This window comes from Bufo gargarizans, chromosome 5 (genome assembly GCF_014858855.1).
Source record: "Bufo gargarizans isolate SCDJY-AF-19 chromosome 5, ASM1485885v1, whole genome shotgun sequence".
Lineage (NCBI taxonomy): Eukaryota > Metazoa > Chordata > Amphibia > Anura > Bufonidae > Bufo > Bufo gargarizans.
In genome coordinates this window covers 354828234-354854871 of record NC_058084.1, presented here as the reverse complement: position 1 = coordinate 354854871, position 26638 = coordinate 354828234, and the positions used below count along the sequence as shown (strand labels likewise).

General features: G+C 43.1%; 1 protein-coding gene across 3 annotated transcripts in view; it reads left to right on the top strand.

Annotated features, from left to right (window-relative positions):
* Positions 1-26638, top strand: part of TDP2 (tyrosyl-DNA phosphodiesterase 2) — a 35587-nt gene that overhangs the window by 3496 nt on the left and 5453 nt on the right. For all 3 annotated transcript variants that reach the window (XM_044294463.1, XM_044294461.1, XM_044294462.1), the window contains exons 2-5: positions 375-487; positions 1558-1734; positions 2752-2843; positions 5774-5892. In XM_044294463.1, coding sequence (XP_044150398.1) covers positions 375-487; positions 1558-1734; positions 2752-2843; positions 5774-5892 — 501 coding nt within the window. The remainder of the gene's footprint in view (positions 1-374; positions 488-1557; positions 1735-2751; positions 2844-5773; positions 5893-26638) is intronic.

Genomic DNA, 26638 nt, shown 5'->3' with positions numbered 1-26638 from the left:
GAACCATCAACACAGCAAAATAAACTAGCAGATCTGGGAGGGGAAAAAAAAATGCAAAGGCAAATGGTTGACCGCTTCAGCAAAAATGTCCAACCTGACTCCACATTTTAGCCGTCAGCCATTGTGAATAGTTGTTCACGTATAATTTCAAAACTATCATGGCCCAAAATCTGCCATTTCAGCTGACCTTTATCTCATCAGTATGGACAGTTGGAGGTCCCAGGGTCGTCATTGTTGTCGGTGGGCATTTATTGGACTCCTGACAACATTTATTATATGTTTATTACATAGTTAATACGGTTAAAAAAAAGACATAATTCCATCAAGTTCAACCATATATGTATAGTTTTTGTGACCTCACTTTTTTCTTCCAGAGGGCCATTAACTCTTTCTTTGAACCGGGAGTGGAGAGTCTTCCAAAGGAAGAGCCTTTAAGCATTGTGACAAAGCCATCAACATCAGAAACCATGTCTGTAACAGATATGTGGTGAGATTATAGCGGAACACCATCAGAAGCCTCAGTTATACAGATGTACATTAAGATATGTAAACAAAAGGGTCTGTCTATATGGGGAGCAGTTACTATCCAACTTCCTGAAGAGCATCTGTCACTATGATCAACCCTATAGAATCATGCATACTGCCCGGAAGGGTTGAGCGTGGTGGCGAGCCATCCTCTCTGCAATCAATATTATCGATGCAGAGAAATTCTTATTTTTAGCTATATGCAAATGAAGATGGATTAGCGCCTTGGCCTGGCCCTGTCAGTCTCTGTGGGAATGGCAACGGGGAGCGTGGTGGAGGTAACGCTGTGCTCCATGGGGCTAGGCTGGCCCCTTGATGCCCTGAGCACATCATTTGCATATAACTAAAAATAAGAATTTTTCTGCTTTGGCAATACTAATTGCAGAGGAAAAGGGCTCATGATCAACTCTGCCAGGTAGTTTGCCTGGTTTAAGGAGTTTGTCTGAGTGTTTAGTGCAGATGCCTATCCTCAGGGGGGGCCATCTCCTGGCATCTCGCTGGACAGCTGTTTGAAGAGACAGTGGCGCTCCTAGGCCAGTGATGTCACATTTATCACTCACGTGGCCTAGGCACAGCTCAGTTCCATTCAATTGAAGGAGTTTGATTTGCAAACCAGTGGATGGTGGCATTAAACACTCGGACAACTCCTTTAATAGGGTTGCTCATGGTGACAGCTGCTCTTTAACAAGTTGCTGGAAGACTCTTTGCCATTTTGCTAATGCACCCAGGAGTCTTCTCATGGCACCCAACCCTTGGCGCTTGGGAAATATTATTCTAGTTATCCTGCATTATACTCTGGGCCCATAAACACTGGGGAAGATTTATCCAAACTGGTGTAAAGGAGAACTGGTTTAGTTTCCCATAGCAACCAGTCAGATTCCAGATTCTCAGCTCTGGAAAATTAAATTAATCTGGTTAATATGGGCAACTAAACTAGTTACACTAGATTTGATAAATCTGCCCCCCAATGTCTGTTGTTATTGTCTGCACACAGAACACGGGTATAGACAACGGTTTTGGTTTCTTCTATAGTATCGACTTGACAGATGATTCACCCGTTGTTATAAAGCAAGCACCAGTTGTGGACAATCCGACTACACTGAACCAAGAAGACGAGAGCCACATTACACTCCTAACCTGGAACGTTGATGGAATTGACCAATCCAACCTTCCAGAGAGAGCTCGGGGGGTTTGTTCTTATTTGGCATTGTAAGCATCTTATGTATTTTTATGTACAAATTCAGTTTTTAAATTTATTAGGTAGGGCAGGGGGTAAGAAAAAGCAGTTTACACTAATCCTACTCAATTTAAGGGTGGGTTAGTTTAATTGACAAGGAATGTTGGACACTGGGGCACATTTATTAAGGGACTTGCGACTATTTTAATTGAAAAATTAATCAGCCATGTGACAATATGTAGAGCGGTGTTTGCCGATTGGGTGAAACGGGGACGTGCCGAAGTCGGGATTCCATCCCCGCCAAATGTATTTCACATTAGACATTTATACATATCCACGGGATATGCAGTAAATTTCTGAAAGATGTCAGTCCCACATCTGGAAACTATATCTATTTTCCATTGGTTAGGTGGCAACCGCATTCAGGCAGGTCATGAAAAAAGAGGCCGAACATGTGCATGTCTCTACATTCAACTCTATGGGAGTCACACATACAGCTGGGCAAGAATGAGACCAGACACCTCACTCGGCATCCTCCATTCAAACACACTGTCTGAGTCTGTGCCGCCGGGCATCTTGTGCAGATGTCTTACATACATACAGGTTAACAATAGCCAGAAAGTGGTCAAGTCCATTTAAAGGAGTTGTCTGCTTTCAGCAAGACACTAGACAATACTGCCAAATGGCCTAAATTTAAATGCCACAGTTGTTACCCAGTAGATTGAGTTCCGCCACTCGAGCTCTTCGTGCTGGGCTTTCTCTACCTGGCCACGGTGACGACACAGGACCACTGCAGCCAATCACTGGCCTCAGCTGCTCACTTTAACAGCTTATATGCCAGTTTCTGTGGAGCCTCACATGCTCCACAGAAGCAAAAGTAGGACTTTATTTTTATTTTTTATGAAGATTATTAAAAAAGGTGGTTAATTTTGAATTAAGGGAGCAAATGAACAATAAAAAAAATAAAAAATCTGCGCAAATGTGTCTGGGTCTGTATGCATATCGATTAGCTCTGCTAAAGTGATTGGTTCTTATGTGCGCTGTTGCAGGTACAGTCCAGATGTAATATTTTTACAAGAAGTTATCCCCCTATATTATGACTATCTGAAGAAAAGAGCCGTCAGCTACACAATCATTACAGGTATGCAACTCATGCAAAACTTTTGTACTATTTGCCATTGAAAAGTGATGTCTAGTGTTTAGGTTTAGTTCCATCCATGGGATTTAAATCTGTAGAAAGTTTGTTCCTATTTTTTATTGTATATTTTTAATCCTTTCCCGACCAGAACCGGTACAGAGTTTGGGAAATGGTTTTCTACAGTACAAATTAATTTATGAAGTTAATTACTCGAAGTCTCGCGAGACTTCGAAGCAATAACTTCGGCTCACCGGAGCCAATACATTCTAATACTGTACGGAGCTCCTGCTTCGTACAGTATTGGAACGAAGTTGTATGCGACTCTGCTTCAGATGTTTCATCCAAAGTCAATTGCTCATCCCTAATGGCCACCAATGAACACAACGGTCAATCTACTGATTGCCAGTTGTAGTAACCTAGGGTGACTTGAAAAAAGTAGAAAAAAGTTTTCAAAAATATATAAAAGTTAAAATCTCTCCCCTTTTCCCAAAATCTAAATAATTTATGGAAAAAAAAACATTATGGGCATTGCCATGTGCGCAAAAAGTCCCTACTATTAAAATATAACAATATTAATCCCTTACAGTGAATGGTATAGGGGGAAAAAAAAACGGCACATTCCTAATTTTTTGTGACTTCAACTCCCCCAAAAATGTTCATAAAAAGTGATCCGTATTAAAACGCAAGAAAAACTATACAAGTGTGGTAACATAATCGTACTGACCTGGAGAATGAAGTCAACAGGTCAATTTTACCGTGAACGTTGTAAAGAAAAAAGAAAAGAAAAAATGTGGCAATGTTGCATTTTTTTTTTTTCCAATTTCCACCCCATTTGGAATTTTATTTTCCCACTACATTGTATGCAACCATAACTGGGGCCTTTAGAAAGTACAAAACGTGCCCCGCAAGAAAATAAGCCATCATAAGGCTATTTGAATGGAAATATTAAAAAGTTATGACTCTGGGAAGGCGGGTTGTGAAAAACGAAAACTCAAAAAACAGAAAATTACCCGGTCCTCTAAGGGTTAAAAACTTTCTTTAAAGTGGCTCCATATTAACGGTACCCACTTCTTTCTTTGTATAGACAGTGTAGCGGGCTGTATATGCCTTATTGCAGATGAACTGAATTGGATTTAATTGGCAGAGATAGATCATAGATTATTATAGCCTCTGGCAAGTGTTGACGTACAAACACTCCCCCAGACACCAGGGGGCGACTGGGCGAAGGGGGGGTATTTGAGTCAGAAGCGTTTTTCACATTCCCTCTGGAAGAACCTTATCTGCGTGCATAGTGTATAACCTGTAGGCCTCCAGCATTACAATAGAGCTGTCATAGAATCACTAACCTAATGATCATGGAATGACTCTGCGCAACTATTGTGGCTCTAGTGTTTAGAGTAAAATAAAACTACAATATGTCAAGATTTATTTTGATAGATACTAAAAAATAAAATGCCCCGCGCAAAACAATTCAAAAAATTTATAATAAAAACCTGATTTTAAATATGTCACTTTGTGGTGATACATGCCCTCTAACTGTGCTTCTTTTGCTTTCATACTCTTATTTATAGTATTATAATTTTTTTTATGTGATTGATGTTTTGTATGTGTTTCTTTAGTTGTGCTGCTGTTGGTTACCTACAATTCGTAGTAAAATTGCAGCATGACTGTGTTTTTTTGTTTTGCTAACCAGGTCAATTTAAAAAAAACTTTGTGTCGTAAGACAAAGGCAACCTTGTTTCCCTTAAAGGGGTTGTCTCACTTTGCACATTCGTGACATATCATAAACTTCATAGTAAGCAGCACTACATACCCCACCATAGGGAAAAGTCCAATTGCATCCGGTACCAACAATCGAGGTCCAAACGTGGTGCTCGCAGATTGAGATCCAGGCTAATTGTATGCTGCTTAGCTAAATAAATACACCAGATTTTTTTGCAAAATGGAAGTGCTGTGATTCTTTTAATTTGTGATATCCCTAGGATATGTCACCAATGTCAGATAGGTGCAGGTCCCAGAGATGGGTCTGTACCTATCTCTAGAGCCAAGCTCCCAAAGAGAACGAGGGCACACCACGTATGCGCAGCTGCCTTTTATAGCGGAGCCAGCTATTTCTGGCAGCTCTATAGAAGAGAATGGAGCGGTGGTTGCACAGTGCTCTTTCTATTCGTTTCTGTGGGACTTCCGAAAATAGCCAAGTGTGGCAGACAGTTTTATTTTTTTTTCTCGTGCTCCCATACAAATAAATAGGGGGCAACCACGCATGCGCGGTGCGCTCTATTGAACTTTGGATACTCTGCACCTGTCTGACATTGGTGGCACATCCTAGCGAGGTGAGACAACCCATTTAAGAACGTCACATTGTGGTGCTAGCAAGCAGTTTTAAAGGGGTTGTCAATATTGAGGGCCCATCTTAGGATAGGCCTTTGATATCAGATTGGCAGGACTCTTGGTGCCCGTGCTGATTAGCTGCTTGAGGAGGCTGTGGCGTTTAAGTGAGCAATCCTGCCCCTTTCATTCTCTCGGGCACAGTGCTGTACCTGGTACTACAGCTCCATCCTGTCAAATTAATGGAACACAGCTACCTGTAGTACCATGCTTAGCCCCTACAGAATGTACGGTACTGTGTGTGGTAATGGACAGCAGAGTCTGATAAATGGGCCATCCAAATGACAGCATTATGCTCTAGTGAAACCTCTGCAAAAGACCACCTCTTTTAGAAGACCTCCACCTTATCAAGACCACATTTCCTATGACAGGTTTCACCGTATACAGGTATATTGGCTGTATGTGAACTGTTCATTGTATAAATAAGTAAAAATATTAAATGACATTGCTCTTTAGTGTCCATGTTGAATTTGTTGCTGTGCAAACCTAAATGGTACCTTCATAAGAGAGATTACTGTTCTTTACCGTTTTTGCCAATTTTCTAGGAGACGAAGATGGATATTTTACGGCCATAATGCTGAAAAAATCAAGAGTAAAGCTTATAAGTCAAGAAATTATTCCATTCCCAAGTACTGTTATGATGAGGAATTTGCTGGTAGTAAATGTAAGTATCTTTGTACTGTCATGTAATGTCTTATGAAGGACCTTTTTGGGTTTTCCACTCTTTAGATATTGATACCATATCCTCTAGATTTGTCACCAATATCTTATTCGGGGGGGGGGGGGGGGGGTTTGTAGCCTGACATGATCAGCAGTTTAGCAGGCCCCAAAAACAAAAATGTGGACAAAGCAAAAAGCCTTAGGCCTCTTTCACACGGGCGTCATGTTTTTTGCCCGGATAAGAGGCGGGTGCGTTGCGGGAAAATGCACGATTTTTCAGCGCGAGTGCAAAACATTGTCATACGTTGCACTCGCGTGAGAAAAATCGTGCATGTTTGGTACCCAGACCCGAACTTCTTCACAGAAGTTCGGGCTTGGGATTGATGTTCTGAAGATTGTATTATTTTCCCTTATAACATGGTTATAAGGGAAAATAATAGCATTCTGAATACAGAATGCATAGTATAATAGTGCTGGAAGGGTTAAAAATAATAAAAAAGTAAACTCACCTTCTCCTCTTGTTAGCGTAGATCCCGGTCTGTTCTTTAGCTGTGGACTGAATGACCTGTGGTGACGTCAGATCACATGCTCCAATCACATGGTCCATCACCGTGGTGATGGAGCATGTGATCTGACGTCATCAAAGGTCCTTTAGCCCACAGATAAAGAACAGACCGGCATCTACGCTAACAAGAGGAGAAGGTGAGTTAACTTTTTTTATTATTTTTAACCCTTCCAGCACTATTATACTATGCATTCTGTATTCAGAATGCTATTATTTTCCCTTATAACCATGTTATAAGGGAAAATAATACAGTGAATAGACTGTCACCTAGCAACCATGCATGAAAATCGCACCGCATCCGCACTTGCTTGCGGATGCATGCGATTTTCACACAACCCCATTCATTTCTATAGGGCCTGCGTTACGTGAAAAACGCACAAAGAGGAGCATGCTGCGATTTTCACGCAACGCACAAGTGATGCGTGAAAATCACCGCTCGTGTGCACAGCCCCCTAGAAATGAATGGGTCAGGATTCAGTGCGGGTGCAATGCGTTCACCGCACGCATCGCACCCGCACGGAAAACTCGCCCGTGTGAAAGGGGCCTTACCAGCGTACTGCAGCTCTGGTCTCCTTCACTTGGGCTAGCATTATTCTGGCAGCACAGCCCCAATCTCAGTACCACAACTGGGTGCCAATTGTTGCTATAGCAGCCTAAGGCCTAACAAATGGCCTTTGGGTCTGCCAAGTTCAAAAGCATATTAGGCCCTGCCAGAGACAGGGTCTAATGGGCTAGCTCTCAGTGTAGTAGTGACCAGTATAATGCACTGCAATACATAAGTAGTGCAGTGGATTACATTAGAGATCAGATGATCACATGTATAAGTCCACCTGTGGCAGGGCTTAATAGAAAGCTAAAAAATCCCATAGGCTGCAGTAGTATACTAGTGCAGTCTATGGTATAAGCCTGTGGTGGCTAAACTCCATCACTCCTGCTGTGTTAAAACTACAACTTCCAAGATGTACACTTGCTTGGCTGTTCTCAGAACTCCATAGAAATCAAAGGAGCATGCTGGGAGTCGTTGTTTCACCACAGTTGGAGTGCTGGAGGTTAGCTATCACTAGATAAGCAATTGAATAATCATGTTCAAGTCACCAAGGAGGACAAAAAAAGTTTTTCTTTTTAATGTTTTACAAATAGCAGAATTCAGAATTAAAATCGCTCCTTTCTGTGTTACTCAATGTTTAGTTTTTTTTGTTTATGGACACCTCATCCCCTGGAAAAATGAATCAAAAACAATTAAAAAGTCATAGGTGCCAATAAAAACTACAGCTTTTTTCGCTAAGGGCTCATGCACATGAACGTATTTTTTTTTGTCCGTTCCGTTAGTTTTGCAGCCCTTATTCAGAACCATTCACTTCAATGGGGCAGCAAAAAACTGAAACGACTCCATGTGCGTTCCATGTCCGTTTGTCTGTTCCACAAAAAAATAGAAAATGTACTATTATTGTCCGCAGTAAAGGCAAGGATAGGACTTTTCTATTATGGGCAGGCCATTTTGCAGAACGCATATGGTCTGTATCCGTGTTTTGTGGATCCGCAATGTGTGGATTGAAAAAAAAGTCGTGGGCATGAGCCCTAAAAATGAGCCCTCATACAGTATTTTAGGCAGAAGTAATAAAAAATATGGTGATGCCAAAAAAGATTATATATATATATATATATATATATATATATATATATATATATATATATATATATATATATATATATATCTCTATATCTTTATTTTTGCCACTTCCCTACCGCCACATGACTTTATACGTCAGAGCAGACACATTTAACCCGTCAGAAGCCATCTGAGGGCCGAAAATCCAGAAGTGATCCCAGGAGCCATTTATTTGCTATGAAAGGCTGGAGGATCCAATGCCTTTCACTTTCACAGATAATATTCCAATATAGACCTGCAGGTGGCAGCACAGCATTGGAATATACAGAATTTTCTTTTTAGCTACGAATCAAATTCCATTGCTAAAAAAGAAGTAAAAAAATAAAATCTTCCTTTCCTCAAAATTAGGGTAACAATAAACAATACAAAAATAAACATCATAGGCATTGTTGCGTCCAAAAATGCCTGTATTTTAAAAATATTTATCCCAAACGGCAAATGGCATAATTGGGGAGGGGGGGGGGGGGGAGAATCATCTTTTTTTTTTCTGTGTGTGTGTGGTGGTCTGAATATAGCTATGCAAATAAAATTTAAAAATTAGAGGACGTTTACACAGCGGCTTTTTAAGTGGAATTTTGACTAGTCAAAATTTTGCCAAAAAAACACTGACAGCTGCTTCCTCTTTCTCGGCAGCGCTGAGGATCGTGGAGCGGTGGCTTAAAACTGTGGCCACTCTGAGAAGGGACATGTCCTTTCTTGGCGCAGCTGCTGCTCCGCTGATCCATCTTTCATTGAGATGTTTTGGAGGCAGAGAAGACGTGGCCGTCGGCTGGTTTTCGGCAAAATTTCGGCATAGCTGTCCGCCCCAAAATTCCACTAAAAAGGCCGCCGTGTGAATGTCCCCTTCAAAGAAAAAATATATACCATATTTTTTGCCCTATAAGACGCAGCAATGTTTTAGAGGAGGTAAGTAAGAAAAAATATATATTTTTCATTAGCTTAGATCAGACCCACCCAATGTTAATCAGACCTTCAATGTGAATGACCACAGAACACATCCTCATGTTAATAAACATTCAGAGCTGAAAAAAATAAAATAAAAATCAACTTGCCTATTCTGCTCCGGATGCCGTCACCGCTCCTGAGATCTAACGTTCTTCTGGTCTTCCTGCCGCGCTGTGTTGTGACCTGACATTGCACAGTGTGAAGTCACAGAATGCACCAACGTCTTCACGCTGTGTGCAGGTCACAGAAGCCGTAAGTACAGAGATATGGTAAATTGAATGGTGGCGTTAAAAGATATAACAAAAATAAAACAAGCCCTCAAAGTTTTGTGAATATAAAAGTAAAAACCTTATAGCTCTTAGAAGGCGGGAAGGAAAAATAAAAATTGGCCTGGTCCTTAAAGGGGTTGTCTGGGTTCAGAGCTAAACCCTGACATATCCTCATTTCCACCCAGGCAGCCCCCCTGACTTGAGCATCGGAGCAGTTCATGCTTCGATGCTCTCCTTTGCCCTGCGCTAAATCGTGCAAGGCAAAGGCATTTTTTGGAGATCCGGTGACGTACCGGGCTCTCCATGGGGCTGATGGGCGGGCTTTAGCGCTGCCCTAGCCGGTAAAACGGCTAGGGCAGCGCTAAAGCACGCTCATCACAGCCGGTGACATCACCGAACACACTGCCGGGTCAGGGGGCTGCCGGGGTGAAATTATGTGTATGTCCAGCTCTGAACCTGGGCAACCCCTTTAAGAGGATAAAAAAAAATCCAGGTTTTTCTTTTTAACCACTTCAGCCCCGCTAGGTGAAACCCCCTTCATGACCAGGCCACTTTTTACACTTCGGCACTACACTCCTTTCACCGTTTATCGCTCGGTCATGCAACTTACCACCCAAATGAATTTTACCTCCTTTTCTTCTCACTAATGGAGCTTTCATTTGGTGGTATTTTATTGCTGCTGACATTTTTACTTTTTTTGTTATTAATCAAAATATAACGATTTTTTTGCAAAAAAATGACATTTTTCACTTTCAGCTGTGAAATTTTGCAAAAAAAACGACATCCATATATAAATTTTTCGCTAAATTTATAGTTCTACATGTCTTTGATAAAAAAAAAATGTTTGGGCAAAAAAAAAAATGGTTTGGGTAAAAGTTATAGCATTTACAAACTATGGTACAAAAATGTGAATTTCCGCTTTTTGAAACGGCTCTGATTTTCTGAGCACCTGTCATGTTTCCTGAGGTTCTACAATGCCCAGACAGTAGAAAACCCCCACAAATGACCCCATTTCGGAAAGTAGACACCCTAAGGTATTCGCTGATGGGCATAGTGAGTTCATAGAACTTTTTATTTTTTGTCACAAGTTAGCGGAAAATGATGATGTTTTTTTTTTTTTTTTTTTTTCTTACAAAGTCTCATTTTCCACTAACTTGCGACAAAAAATAAAAAATTCTAGGAACTCGCCATGCCCCTCACAGAATACCTTGGGGTGTCTTCTTTCCAAAATGGGGTCACTTGTGGGGTAGTTATACTGCCCTGGCAATTTAGGGGCCCAAATGTGTGAGAAGAACTTTGCAATCAAAATGTGTAAAAAATGACCGGTGAAATCCGAAAGGTGCACTTTGGAATATGCGCCCCTTTGCCCACCTTGGCAGCAAAAAAGTGTCACACATGTGGTATCACCGTACTCAGGAGAAGTTGGGGAATGTGTTTTGGGGTGTCATTTTACATATACCCATGCTGGGTGAGAGAAATATCTTGGCAAAAGACAACTTTTCCCATTTTTTTATACAAAGTTGGCATTTGACCAAGATATTTTTCTCACCCAGCATGGGTATATGTAAAATGACCCCCCAAAACACATTCCCCAGCTTCTCCTGAGTACGGCGATACCAGATGTGTCACACTTTTTTGCTGCCAAGGTGGGCAAAGGGGCACATATTCCAAAGTGCACCTTTCGGATTTTGCAGGGCATTTTTTACACATTTTGATTGCAAGGTACTTCTCATACATTTGGGCCCCTAAATTGCCAGGGCAGTATAACTACGCCACAAGTGACCCCATTTTGGAAAGAAGACACCCCAAGGTATTCCGTGAGGGGCACGGCGAGTTCCTAGAATTTTTTATTTTTTGTCACAAGTTAGCGGAAAATGATGATTTTTTTTTTTTTCTCTTTTTTCCTTACAAAGTCTCATATTCCACTAACTTGCGACAAAAAATAAAAAATTCTAGGAACTCGCCATGCCCCTCACGGAATACCTTGGGGTGTCTTCTTTCCAAAATGGGGTCACTTGTGGCGTAGTTATACTGCCCTGGCAATTTAGGGGCCCAAATGTGTGAGAAGTACCTTGCAATCAAAATGTGTAAAAAATGCCCTGCAAAATCCGAAAGGTGCACTTTGGAATATGTGCCCCTTTGCCCACCTTGGCAGCAAAAAAGTGTGACACATCTGGTATCGCCGTACTCAGGAGAAGCTGGGGAATGTGTTTTGGGGGGTCATTTTACATATACCCATGCTGGGTGAGAAAAATATCTTGGTCAAATGCCAACTTTGTATAAAAAAATGGGAAAAGTTGTCTTTTGCCAAGATATTTCTCTCACCCAGCATGGGTATATGTAAAATGACACCCCAAAACACATTCCCCAACTTCTCCTGAGTACGGCGATACCAGATGTGTCACACTTTTTTGCTGCCAAGGTGGGCAAAGGGGCACATATTCCAAAGTGCACCTTTCGGATTTTGCAGGGCATTTTTTACACATTTTGATTGCAAGGTACTTCTCATACATTTGGGCCCCTAAATTGCCAGGGCAGTATAACTACGCCACAAGTGACCCCATTTTGGAAAGAAGACACCCCAAGGTATTCCGTGAGGGGCATGGCGAGTTCCTAGAATTTTTTATTTTTTGCCGCAAGTTAGTGGAATATGAGACTTTGTAATGAAAAAAGAGAAAAAAAAAAAAATCATCATTTTCCGCTAACTTGTGACAAAAAATAAAAAATTCTAGGAACTCGCCGTGCCCCTCACGGAATACCTTGGGGTGTCTTCTTTCCAAAATGGGGTCACTTGTGGCGTAGTTATACTGCCCTGGCAATTTAGGGGCCCAAATGTGTGAGAAGTACCTTGCAATCAAAATGTGTAAAAAATGCCCTGCAAAATCCGAAAGGTGCACTTTGGAATATGTGCCCCTTTGCCCACCTTGGCAGCAAAAAAGTGTGACACATCTGGTATCGCCGTACTCAGGAGAAGTTGGGGAATGTGTTTTGGGGTGTCATTTTACATATACCCATGCTGGGTGAGAAAAATATCTTGGCAAACGACAACTTTTCCCATTTTTTTATACAAAGTTGGCATTTGACCAAGATATTTTTCTCACCCAGCATGGGTATATGTAAAATGACACCCCAAAACACATTCCCCAACTTCTCCTGAGTACGGCGATACCAGATGTGTCACACTTTTTTGCTGCCTAGATGCGCAAAGGGGCCCAAATTCCTTTTAGGAGGGCATTTTTAGACATTTGGATCCCAGACTTCTTCTCACGCTTTAGGGCCCCTAAAAAGCCAGGGCAGTATAAATACCCCACATGTGACCCCACTTTGGAAAGAAGACACCCCAAGGTATCCAATGAGGGGCCTGGCAAGTTCATAGAATTTTTTTTTTTCGCATAAGTTAGCGGAAATTGATTTTTTTTTGTTTTTTCTCACAAAGTCTCACTTTCCGCTAACTTAGGACAAAAATTTCAATCTTTCATGGACTCAATATGCCCCTCAGCAAATACCTTGGGGTGTCTTCTTTCCAAAATGGGGTCAGTTGTGGGGTGTTTGTACTGCCCTGGCATTTGAGGGTCTCCGCAATCATTACATGTATGGCCAGCATTAGGAGTTTCTGCTATTCTCCTTATATTGAGCATACAGGTAATGAGATTTTTTTTTCCGTTCAGCCTCTGGGCTGAAAGAAAAAAATGAACGGCACAGATTTCTTCATTCGCATTGATCAATGTGGATGAAAAAATCTCTGCCAAAAAAAAAAAATGGAGGGGAAAGGCGTCTGCCAGGACATAGGAGCTCCGCCCTACATCCATACCCACTTAGCTCGTATGCCCTGGCAAACCAGATTTCTCCATTCGCATCAATCGATGTGGATGAATAAATCATTGCCGGGATTTTTTTTTTTATATATATATATATATATACATACAAAGTGCTTGCCAAAGCATAGGAACGCCGCCTCCTCCTCAGCTCGTATGCTTCGGCAAACGTATCTGTCACTGCAGAGGAGAAAATCCCGTCTTGCAGCGCCGCATACACCGACTTGCGTGTAATCTGACAGCAGCGCAATGCTTCTGTCAGAATGCACATCGGTGCTGCAGCTAGTTCATCGGTTGGTCCACCTGGAAGGTAAAAAGACAAAAAAAAAAAAAAAGAAAAAACCAGGCCACAACGCAATAATTTTATTAACTTTGGAACAGAACATTTAACTTTAACTTTTGGAACTAAACATTAACCTGTTTGCTTACCTGTTTTTTTTTTTTGTTTTTTTTTTGTTTTTTTACCTTTATAGAACAAACCTCTCCTCCCCCATGGGTCAATGTGCAAAGCGCAAATCGCCCAAAGATGTGGCGAAGTGCGTTATGCACTTTGTCCCATGTGAAAGGAGACGTTTGCAGCAGCTGTGTGAGTGAATGGGCCCTAATAGCCCTGTGTGCCTATCCTGGTGAGATGATCCCTATGCTAGGTGTACCTGTGTGTGGTACTTTCGGAAACAATCCCCTAAGCATAGGGCAGGGTGGTCAGGACAGTCAGGACAGAAATACCGGGTGTCACGCCTTATTCCACTCCTGCTACAGACACGACATCTTTTTCGGGGTGACGGTTGGGTTGAGGTACCAGCAACGACATTGGGGAAATGTCGCTCGTGTAGACGGCTAACTACACTGGTGGATGGGGGCACGGAACCTTCTGGATACAGGAGGTTCTCAATGATCTCTTCCTGAAATTTGAGGAAGGATCCAGTTCTCCCAGCCTTACTGTAGAGAACAAAACTATTATACAGCGCCAATTGAATCAAATATACAGACACCTTCTTATACCAGCGTCTGGTTCTGCGGGAAACTAAATACGGAGACAACATCTGGTCATTGAAGTCGACCCCTCCCATGTGGAGGTTATAGTCGTGGACTGAGAGGGGCTTTTCAATGACACGGGTTGCTCGCTCAATTTGTATTGTCGTGTCTGCGTGAATGGAGGAGAGCATGTAAACGTCACGCTTGTCTCTCCATTTCACCGCGAGCAGTTCTTCGTTACACAGTGCGGCCCTCTGCCCCCTTGCAAGACGGGTGCTAACGAGCCGTTGGGGGAAGCCCGCGCGACTAGTTCGCGCGGTACCACAGGCGCCAATCCGTTCTAGAAACAAATGCCTAAAGAGGGCCACACTTGTGTAAAAATTGTCCACATAAAGATGGTACCCCTTGCCGAATAAGGGTGACACCAAGTCCCAAACTATCTTCCCACTGCTCCCCAGGTAGTCAGGGCAACCGACCGGCTCCAGGGTCTGATCTTTTCCCTCATAGACACGAAATTTGTGGGTATAGCCTGTGGCCCTTTCACAGAGCTTATACAATTTGACCCCATACCGGGCGCGCTTGCTTGGGATGTATTGCTTGAAGCCAAGGCGCCCGGTAAAATGTATTAGGGACTCGTCTACGCAGATGTTTTGCTCAGGGGTATACAAATCTGCAAATTTCTGGTTGAAATGGTCTATGAGGGGCCGAATTTTGTGGAGCCGGTCAAAAGCAGGGTGGCCTCTGGGACGGGAGGCGGTGTTGTCACTAAAGTGCAAGAAACGCAGGATGGTCTCAAATCGTGTCCTGGACATTGCACCAGAGAACATGGGCATGTGATGAATTGGGTTCGTGGACCAATATGACCGCAATTCATGTTTTTTTGTCAGGCCCATGTTGAGGAGGAGGCCCAGAAAAGTTTTAAATTCGGAAACTTGGACTGGTTTCCACCGGAAAGGCTGGGCATAAAAGCTTCCCGGGTTAGCGGTTATAAATTGTGTGGCATACCGGTTTGTCTCTGCCACGACTAAGTCTAAAAGCTCCGCAGTCAAGAACAGCTCAAAAAATCCCAGGGCCGAACCGATCTGAGCCGTCTCAACCCGAACTCCAGACTGGGCGGTGAAAGGGGGAACTACAGGTGCGGCTGAAGTTGGGGGCTGCCAATCAGGGTTTGCCAGCACCTCTGGGATTCTAGGGGCTCTACGGGCACGTCTTTGCGGTGGCTGCGACGGGGTCACTACTGCTCGTGCCACCGTACCAGCTTCAACTGCCCTTCTGGTGCTCGCTACTTCACCAGGTTGTACGGCAGTGCTGGTACTAGGTCCAGGATGGGCTGGGCTGCTGGTGTATGCCTCACCACGTAATCCGGCAGCACCAGCCCCACTCTGATGCTCTTGAAGCGGATCCTGCGCAACCTGCGGTCTAGCAACACGGGGCCGGGTACGCCTGGTTCTATCAGGGACCTCAGCCTCCTCGTCCGAACTTTGGGTCAGAGAGCCGCTGCTTTCTACAGGTTCGTATTCTGACCCGCTGGATTCATCAGATGAGGGTTCCCACTCCTCATCCGACTGGGTCAGAAGCCTGTAGGCCTCTTCAGAGGAATACCCCCTGTTTGACATGTGGGCAACTAAATTTAGGGGTATTCCCTGAGACTACCCAGGTAAAAAAAGCAAGCCTGTCTTACAAAGGGGAGGCTAGCGAAGTACCGGAGGCCGCTGCGGTTGATAAAAAATATCAAAAGTGATTTTTTTTATCGCCGCAGTGCGTGTAAAGTGGATGTGCAGCGATCAAAAAAAAAATTTTTTTTGTCACTGCGGTGGGGCGGGTGTGGGCGAACGCACGTGTGGGCGACCGATCAGGCCTGATCGGGCAAACACTGCGTTTTGGGTGGAGGGCGAACCTAAAGTGACACTAATACAGTTATAGATCTGACCGTGATCAGTTTTGATCACTTCCAGATACTATAAAAGTACAAATGCTGATTAGCGATACGCTAATCAGCGAATAACGGACTGCGGTGCGGTGGGCTGGGCGCTAACTGATCCCTAACTACCTAACCAAGGGACCTAAACTATACCTAAAACCTAACGGTCAATACCAGTGAAAAAAAAAAGTGACAGTTTGCACTGATCACTTTTTTTCCTTTCACTAGTGATTGACAGGGGCTAGAAGGGGTGATCAAAGGGTTAATAGGGGTTCAGGGGGGTGATCTGGGGCTAAGTATGTACTGTTGGTGTACTCACTGTGAAGCCTGCTCCTCTGCTGGATCCAACCGACGAAAAGAACCAGCAGAGGAGCAGGCAGCCATATAACAGATCATATTTACTAATATGATCTGCTATACTGCTCTGTGATTGGCTTTTTTGAAAATCAGCAACCTGCCAGCCAATGATCGCTGGCTGGCAGGTCCTGACGAAATGCTTCTCGAAGAAATGCCGGCCCGCGATGCGCATGTGCGGGCCGGCTGCGGCGAAATCTCGCGTCTCGCGAGATGACGCGCCGATGCGTCCAGGAGGAGAAAAGCAACCACCTTCCGGACGCATCGGCGCGTTAGGCGGTCCGGAGGTGGTTAAAAAGTATTATTTTATTTTTTTATAAAATGAAAAAAATACTTTATTCCACATTGAACGCTGTAAAAAAAAAAAAAAAAAAGCTAAATTATTTTTGTTTTTTGTATTTATCCATCTCAAAAAAATTTAAGAAATAGTGATTAAAAAGTTGGACGTACTCAAATATGATACTAATGAAAACTACAACTCATCTGGCAATAAAAAATAAAAAAAAAGCCCTGACACAACTCGGGTGATGAAACCAATTTTTTGAAAGACCTTTTTTTTTTTTTTTGTAATTTTATTATGCAAAAGTTGTAAAACATAAAAAAATAACTATATAAACATTGTATTACCATAATCACATTGGCCCATAGAATAACTTTACTATGTTATTAATCCCACACGGTAACAATGTAAAAGCTACTCTTCCAGGGCCAGATTTCTCCTCTAACCTTAATCAATACAAAATTCAAGCCCTACATGGTTCTGATCTCGGTCTATATTGCTTCTGCATCAAGATGGAGAATCCACTCCTGCTCTTTGACCATTTATTAAAATGCTATGAGAAATTGGTAAATTATGCTGTTGTATTTATTATTCTTAATAATTAAATTCTTTAAAAGAAAAAACTGCTAATGGTCGTGGGTAGGGTACAGGAGGTAATACATACCTCTGTCTTTGCTTTAAATCGCCATAGTGTTGAGAAAATTAAGGGCTGTGAACACTTTTTTGGGGGCAATTTTTTATGACTGCGTTTTGCTCATTTGGGTACATTTTCAATTGTTTCTGTTCTGCATCGTTAAAGGGGTTGTCCAGCCATAAATACTGATGACCTATCCTCAGGATAGGTAATCAATATCTGATTGGCGTGGGTCCGACACCCAAGACCCCTGACGATCAGCTGTTTTTAAAGTAAATCTTTTTATTGTTTTAACATAATAAACAACATCGTTAGACAATTATTCTTCTGAACAGTAGGTGTAAACACTGAGACAGGCACATAGAAATCAGTTGTTTAACTAATTGATCTGCATAGTAACATAGAACATAAGACCAAAAAAAGACATTTGTCCATCCAGTTCAGCTTTTCTCCTGAAGTCGCCGTGGTACGGCGAAACATGTAGGGAAGCAGCAGCTAGATTTTAGTTCGAGACCTGAGAAATAGGGAACACAGACAAGAGACGCACACAGCTAAATATACAGCTGAGACAAAAATATAAGCCAAGCTAGATAGAGAAATAGAGGTAGGAGGGATACCTGAGGAGTATCAGGTACCTCCAGAATAGGCTGTATATTGGCAGAAGTGAATGCACTTGAAGCATAAAACACAGAATCCCACTCTAGATCTTGAGGAATTTTAACAGTGTGTTTTTCCTGATAATAACAGGAGATTTTAATGAAGATATACCGGTAATAAAAGTATAAGTTTTACCTAATCAGTCAGAGAGGAACTAAGGGCCACAGAAGGTCCTAGAGACCTTTGAAATGTTTCTGGACTATATTCTTATCACGGTCATCTATGCTCTTTTGATGCAACCCATTATCTTATTGGCCTTGGCAGCAGCTGCCTGACACTGGTTTGTGCAGCTTAGTTTTCTGTTTATTAAAATTCCAAGATCCTTTTCCATGTCAGTGTTACCGAGTGTTTTACCATTTAGTATGAACGGGTGACTTGAATTATTCCTTCCCATGTGCATAACCTTAATTTGTCAGTGTTAAACCTTATCTGCCCAAGCATACAATCTATACAGATCCCTCTGTAGTATTATACTGTCCTCTTCAGTGTTAATTACTTTACACAGTTTAGTGTCATCTGCGAAAATTGATACTTTACTATGCAAGCCTTCTACAAGATCATTAATACATTTATTGAAGAGAATAGGGCCCAATACTGACCCCTGAGGTACCCCACTAGTGACAGTGACCCAATCTGAGTGTGTACCGTTAATAACCACCCTCTGTTTTCTATCATTGAGCCAGTTACTTACCCACATACAGACGTTTTCTCCCAATTCAAGCATTCTCATTTTATATACTAACCTTTTATGTGGTACAGTGTCAAATGCTTTGGAGAAGTCCAGATATACGACATCCATTGATTCGCTGCAGTCAAGTCTAGAACTTACCTCCTCATAGAAACTGATTAAATTAGTTTGGCATGACCGATCCCTCACGAAGCCATGCTGATATGGCGTTATTTGCTTATTTCCGTTAAGATGCTCTAACATAGCATCTCTCAGAAAACCTTCAAACAGTTTGCCCACAACATATGTTAAACTTACCGGCCTATAGTTTCCAGGCTCTGTTTATGGACCCTTTTTGAATATTGGCACCACATTTGCCATGCGCCAATCCTGTGGGACGTTCCCTGTCAATATAGAATCTGCAAATATCAGAAATAAGGGTCTGGCTATGCCATTACTTAATTCCCTTAAGATACGGGCGTGTATGCCATCCGGTCCTGGTGATTTTGTCTCTTTTAATCTTTTTAAGTTGCTGTTGTACTTTTTCCTGGGTCAGACAGGACACTTTTAATGGGGAATTTATTTTTTACTTTCTGCATGTCATCTAACAGTTTATTTTCCTCAGTGAATACATTGAAGAAAAAAATATTTAACAGCTTTGCTTTCTCCTCGACTCCCCCCTCATTACTCTTTAAAGGGCTGACACCTTCAGATTTATACTTTTTAACATTTATATAATTGAAGACCATTTTAGGGTTAGTTTTACTCTTTGGCAATTCTCTCTGTCTCTAGTTTGTCCGCTTTTATTTGTTTTACATGTTCTATTTTTTTTTCCTTTTAGTTTGTCAGTGCTTCCATGCTACCCTCCTGTTTTAGTGATTTCTATGCTTTCTTTTTGTCATTTATTGCTTTCTTTACAGTTCTATTTATCCACATTGGTTTCTTTTTGTTCCTTAACCTTTTATTCCCATACGGTATGTACCTCTCACAATTAGATTTTAGGATGTTTTTAAAGATATCCCATTTTGTGACTATTTTTGAGGACTTTGTCCCAGTTAGTTAAGCCTATGGCCTCTGTTGGCTAAATTTAGCTTTTTTGAAGTTTGGTATTTTTGTTCCTCCCTGTAGAAACACTCTTTTGAAGGATAATTGGAAGGTTAATACTTTATGGTCACTATTTCCCAGGTGTCCCCCAACCTGCATGTCTGTTGTTCTGTCAGGCCTTTTGGTTAATACTAAGTTCAATATGGCCGTCCCTCTAGTCGGGTCCTGAACCAGTTGGGAGAGGTAATTGTCTTTGGTTATTGCCAAGAACCTGTTTCCTTTATGAGATAGACTGGGAAACTGAAACTTATATCTGGGTAGTTGAAGTCCCCCATAATAACCCTCATTATGATTTGCTGCCTTGTCTATCTCGTTTAGTAGTAGAGTTTCTGTGGACTCTGGTATATTAGGTGGTTTATAGTAAACTCCTATTAGTAATTTATTGTTTTTAGCTCCATGTATCTCTACCCACAGTGACTCCACATGTTCATGCCCCTCACTTATATCTTCACGGAGTGTGGGCTTTAGACAAGACTTTACATAAAGGCAATTCCCCCCCCCCCCCCCCCCCCCTCTCTCCCCGGTTTTGACCATCCTTTCTAAACAGACTGTAACCCTGTACATTAACTGCCCAGTCATAGCTATCATCCATCCATGTCTCAGTTATTCCCACTATGTCATAGTTCTTCTCACACATCACTAATTCCAGCTCCCCAGTTTTATTAGTCAGGCTTCTGGCATTTAGTATACATACATTTGAAAGGTTTATGTATATTTTTTTTTACCCTACACCTTTCCTTCTGAACTGTTCTAGTCCCTCCTTCCATTCCTTCCCCAGTCACACTACCTTGCCCCGGTCTCGATCTGCCCTATCTTCCCCTCCTATAATGTAATCCCCCCCCCCCCCGTCCCTAGTTCAAACAATCCTCCAACCTTCTAGCCATCTTTTTCCCCAACACAGTTGCCCCTTCCTCATTGTGGTGCAGCCCGTCCCTATGATAGAGCCTGTAGCCGATAGAGAAGTCGGCCCAGTTCTCCAGGAACCCAAACCCCACCTTCCTACACCAGTTCTTGAGTCATTTGTTAATCTCCCACTGCCTTTCTTGTGTGGCCCATGGTACAAGCAGTATTTCGGAAAATACTACCTTTTTGAGGTAAGCTTTTTGATACTAAGCTTTTGACCTAAATCCCTGAAATAATTTTTAATGACTCTCCACCTACCTCTAACTTTGTCATTGGTTCTGATATGGACCATGACCGCTGGATCTTCTCCAGCCCCTCCCAGTAATCTGTGAACCCGATCCGCGATGTGTCGAACTCTAGCGACAGGAAAACAGCACACTGTTCAGCGATCACGGTCTTTGAGACAGATTGCCCTATCTATTCCCCTAATAATGGAGTCTCCCACTACCAGCACCTGTCTGGTCTGCCCTGCTTTCCTGGTTCCCTGCTTACTGGAGCTGACATTCCCCTGACTGGCAGAGGAAGTGTCCGGCAGTGCTGTCCCTGGACTGACATCCCCCCCCCCCATCTGCCAAACGTGCAAACTTGTTGGGGTGTGTCAGATCAGGGCATTACATACATAGATACAAGAATCCAATCTTGGGGATCAAAGCAATCTACTTAGGTATACTTAAACCTATAGAACCCAAGGCCTCGTAGAAAAAGTCAATGTATAAGGAGGTAGAGGAGAGAATGAAAAGATGTAGGTCGAGGAACGCCTCCCAACCACAGCCCATAGTTGTCTGTGGAAGTAATATGGTATAAACAGAGATCAGGTCAGCTATCATTCAATGCTCGAGCCCCCAGAGCCTCAATATGCTTTTTCCAGGGGTGCCACAGCTTGACAAAACTGTCATGCTTCCTAGTTGCCCAACTACCTAACTTCTCCATCCTATATATTTGATTCATTCTGTCAAACCATTGCTCCTTAGATGGGGGGAGGGGGTCTGTGCAAAGCCAATTAAGAGGGATTAGCAAACGAGCCGTTTGCACTAGGAGGGTAGGCAGATTGGATATAGCTGGGGACCATGTCTCATTGGGCAGCCACAACAGAACCGCCTCTGGGGTCAGCCTTATATGTGTAGCACAAATCTGGTTGAAGAGAGCCAGTCTCTTGCTGGCATCTCCAGCATCTATCACTCTGGGACAGGCCAGACAGGAATAGCTTTTCCGGATAATTATACCATCTGGTTAAAACCTTGAATGAGTGCTCCTGTATGCACACGCGTTTGGACAACCCATGTGACTTGAGGTGAATTGTGATTAACTCCGAATCCGTAAAGGACCTTTTCAGCTCCTTCTCCCAACTCCTTATGAACATAGGTCGCGGTAGTTGAGAGGCAGATACCATTGAGTGATGGAGAAAGGAAATCCACCTAGGTTTCTTAGATTGAGGATTTAGAGCTTTCTCCAGCCAAGTCGGGTCTCTATGCTCATTGCTCTGGGGTATGATCTTCTTGAGGGAGCACGAGAGCTTGTGTACTTTCAGGAAATTTCCTCTGGGCAATAACCCGAGATATCGCTTTCCGAACCCAATTCCAAAAGAAGATCTTTGATGGTCTTCTTTCTAAATCTGGTCCAGAAGCTGGGGATACTAGCCCTAGATGGTAGAACCGGTAAGTACACTTGAAGGGACGACAAAATCTGGGCTTTTCCTTGTAAGGAACAAAAGGAGGAATAAATTCCCCTTGTGAGGCCAACAAATGGGGAGTGTGGTGTGGAGATGGCCCACAGGCTGGCCCACTGCTGGTCATTCAATGTGGCCCGTTCTATGTCAGTACCTAATGGGGCTTGTTTTTCCACACATGGCGAGATCCACCTCTTCAATTGAATCACTTTGTAATATATTTGTGCATCTGGCATACCAAAGCCCCCAAGAGGGCGAGGTAGGATCAGGTCTGCATAGGATATCCGAGGTTTCTTTGTCAGCCATAGAAAAGAGGAGAAAATGGATCTCACCATGCAGAAGAACTTTTGGGTCAGGAAAATGGGAACCATTTGCATGAGATACAGTAGTTTAGGCATCACGTAAGTGTGCAGGAGGTTCTTTCTGCCCATCCAGCAGACCTATGGGATGGAGAGAGAGGACAGCATCCTTTTGATTACACTAATCAGAGGGGTATAGTTCACTCCATGCAGATCTGTGATGTCTCTGTTCAGGTATATGCCCAAGTATTTTTTAGTTTGAACGACTGCCACTTGAAGGGCATGGTCCGCATCAATTTACTAACTATACCCGAAGATGCTGATATATTGAAAGCCTCTGACTTAGAGTAATTAACCTTAAAGTTGGAGATTCCCAAACTCCTCAAACAACCTAATTATGTGTGGGAAAGCCGTATTGGGGTTAGTAATCTGGATCAACAGGTCATCAGCAAATGCTGCATTTTGGTGACAAACTCCTCCGACCCGCAGACCTTGAATTTGCTTGTGCTCTCGTGTTGCCTGGAGCAATGTCTCCATAACTAAAATAAATTAAGTTGGAGACAAGGGGCAACCCTGCCTGGTCCCATTCGAAATCTCAAAGGGAGTAGACAGGGTGCCATTAACCCTAATTCTAGCACTGGGGTGTTTGTAAAGAGACATGATTGCTTGCACAAATTGAATAGGGATTCCAAAACGGAGTAAGACAGATTGTAGATATGTCCAGTCCACTCTGTCGAAGGCCTTCTCAGCGTCAGTGCTGAGTAAGACCAATGGGACCTTTTTCGAGACTGCATAGTTTATGGCATGGGTAAGCCGCACAGAGTTACGATTTCCTTCCCTGTTTTTAACAAACCCCGTCTGCTCTGGGTGAACTAAGCCAGGGACCAAGTCTACTTGCCAACACTTTTGCCCAGATTTTTACATCAACATTAATTAAAGATATAGGACGATAGGAAGCACATATACTAGGGTCCTTCCCATCTTTTGGCAAAATGGTTTTTGTGGCATTTAGCGCTTGTTTAGAAAGTGTCACCCAAAAGAAGTGCATTGCACCAAGTCTTTAATTTGTGGATCACAATTGGGGAGAACTTTCTGTAATGGCCTACTGGGAGGCCATCAGGGCCTGGGGCCTTCCCTAGAGGCATAGATTTCAGAGTCTCAGAAATTTCCTGATCCGTTATTGGTTGCACTAGTCGGACCCTTGCTTCCTCAGAGAGGCTAGGTAATGTGAGCTTAGACAGGAATTGGTCTATTGCAGCAGATTTTGATCTCCCGCAGCTACCGTGTTACTAGGCAAGTTGTATAGTTGTCGATTAAAAGGCCACCAACTCTCGTGCAATATTCTTTGTTTCTACAGTCTTATGTCCAGTACTTGTTTGAATAGTGTATACACCCCGATTCTTTTTTTTTTTTTTTTTTTATAAGATGGGACATCATTTTGTTGTCCCTATCCCCGTATGCGTAAAACTTATACTTGGCATACTGGCAATGTTTTGCATACTGGACATTCAGATGGTCTTTCAGTTGCTGACGCAGGGACACCAGATCTGCATGCGCATGGGCAAATTTGAACCTTTTCTGAATTGTTTCAATAGTGGAGATTTACGTGAGTCTATTGTTTTCTGATGTATGAAGGCCTTTATGGGCTTCCCAAATTATTGAGACCGATATATCCCCTGCGGGGTTCTCCGAGAAATAATTTCTTAGCTTTTGGGAGAGAGCTGACACATCTGATGATGATCTGTCTAGTAGCGTTTCGTTCAGTCTCCAAACCCACTCTCGCTCAGGCAGATCCCTAAAAGAAATTGTTGCAGAAACCGGTTCATGATCGGACACCGTTATCGCGCCTATGTCCACCTTCTTAAGTGCGCCAACTAGACTGGTCGGAATTAAAATATAATATAATTTCTGAAACGAAGAGTGGGCTAGAGACTAGAATGAATAATCCCCAGAGGTTGGGTTATGAAGTCTCCCGGAGTCCGCTAAGGACATATCTCTAAGAGACTTGTAGATATTGCTCAAAGACTTCTGTGAATGGACTGAGCTGCCCGTGGAGGAATCTAACAGCGGATTAAGGGCAATATTCAGATCACTCCCCACCAGGACTATATCTTCTGCTAACTGCCGAAGTTTGAGGATATTTTGTAATCCATGCAGATTGACCTTTGTTAGGAGCGTAGAGGCAGGCGAAGGTGAGTTTTTAAGGTTTCCCAATGTACCTTTAACAAACAGAAACCGCCCTTCAGCATCTGGCAGAACCAACGTAGATGTGAATGGAATGTTTTTGCCTATGCCTACTCCCCTAGAGGACGACACATAAGTGCTATGATACCAATGTTTGTACTGCTGCTGAGAAAATCTAGGGACCCGACCCACTCGCAGGTGTGTTTCCTGCAGGAAACATATCTCCGCTCCTAATTTCTTTAGCATTGTAAGGATTTGCGACCCTTTTCTGGGGAGTAGTCATCCCCTTTACAAGGGGATAATCTAAATGCTTTTACAGACCCAGTGTGCCTAGTGCCCGCTGATATCCAACTATGCCCACATGAGATAAGTGAGTGTGTATGAGAACCAAAAACTGCAACAAAAACCAATAATACATATTGAACATGCGATATATGACTTCAATGAACAAAGAAGCTCCCCGACTTTTATGGTTAAGGAAACAAAATGTGAGAGCAGGAGGACTTGGATAAGTTATTTCTATACTTGTCCACAAACCAGCAAGCCATAAGTAACAGAATATAGGTTGTGAGCCCAACAATGCGTAAGAGCTCCAGTTAACACACATGGCTAACTGTGCCATGTCTGATACAACTATTGTAACTGAAAACTAGCTTGGAGCAGATAGTGACAGTCTCAAGATCCCAAGAACAAGGAGCGTCAAACTGTAACTCGGGAATACCATGGCTTATTAGCAAAGCCTAGAAGGTCAAACGTAAATAAAGCGACCAAACATACAAGCAGGAAAGAGGTAGACAAGCCTGCCGAGAAAATTCAATTGGTCAGCCCAGTGGCTTCCTTATGCCCGCTGGCTTAGGTCTGCGAACCTCGGACCATACGGTTGTTTTAGGCAATGGGGAAGTTGAGCTAGACAGCCAAGAGGGAATGTCCAGCGGTTCCATGTTGAGCAGTGACCACACTCCGTCGAGGTCCGCTGGGGATTTGATGACACATCGCTTGCCCGCTATAGTTGCTTGTAGACCGAAGAGGAATGACCACCGATATGCGATCTGAGGTGATCACAAAGGGGTTTGAGTAGCCGCCTTTTCTGCAAAGTAGATGCCGCGATGTCTTGAAAAAAGGAGACCGAGTGGCTGTCGTGAGATAAATCAGAATGATCTCTGGCTCCCTTCAAAATGGCCACGGTGTCCACATAACTTAGGAGCCCACACACCACATCTCTTGGCGGCTCTCCATCTCTGGGAAGGGGCCTCAAGGATCTATGTACCCTCTCAATAGTGATGGAGTGAGCTCTCTCCTCTCCCAATATGCCTCCCAAGAGGCTCAACATAACTTCCGGCAGTTACTCATGAGAAACCGTTTCGGGTAAACCTTTTACCTGCATATTTTTACGGCGGCTCCTGTTCTCTTGATCCTCTATTAACACGAAAGCTGTGGCTAAAGCATCATTATGGGCCGCAATATTATCTGCCATGGCCGCGCTGTGAGCTACTTGTAGAGTCTGATTTTCCTCTAGCAATTCCACTCTGTGTCCTATGTGTCTTACCTCTGCTTTAATATCTGCCAGCTCCCTCATGAGAGGAGCAAGAGCTTTTTGAAATACCCCTTTAAGAGTGGCTGTATCTGCTGTCAATCCCTCGTCTTCTATCTCAGCAGCGCTGCCTGTCTCGTACACCTCTGCTGCCGTCTCCGCTGCTCGCCTGGGACTCAGCGCCATCTTGGCCTCATGCACTGAGGGATCCAGCGGCTTCTTCCTGCACCATCTCCACCTGAGGAACTGCACCATCTCCACCTGAGTTTTCTTTGTCCCACTGGGTTCTGGGCGATCTCTGGGTCGATCTCT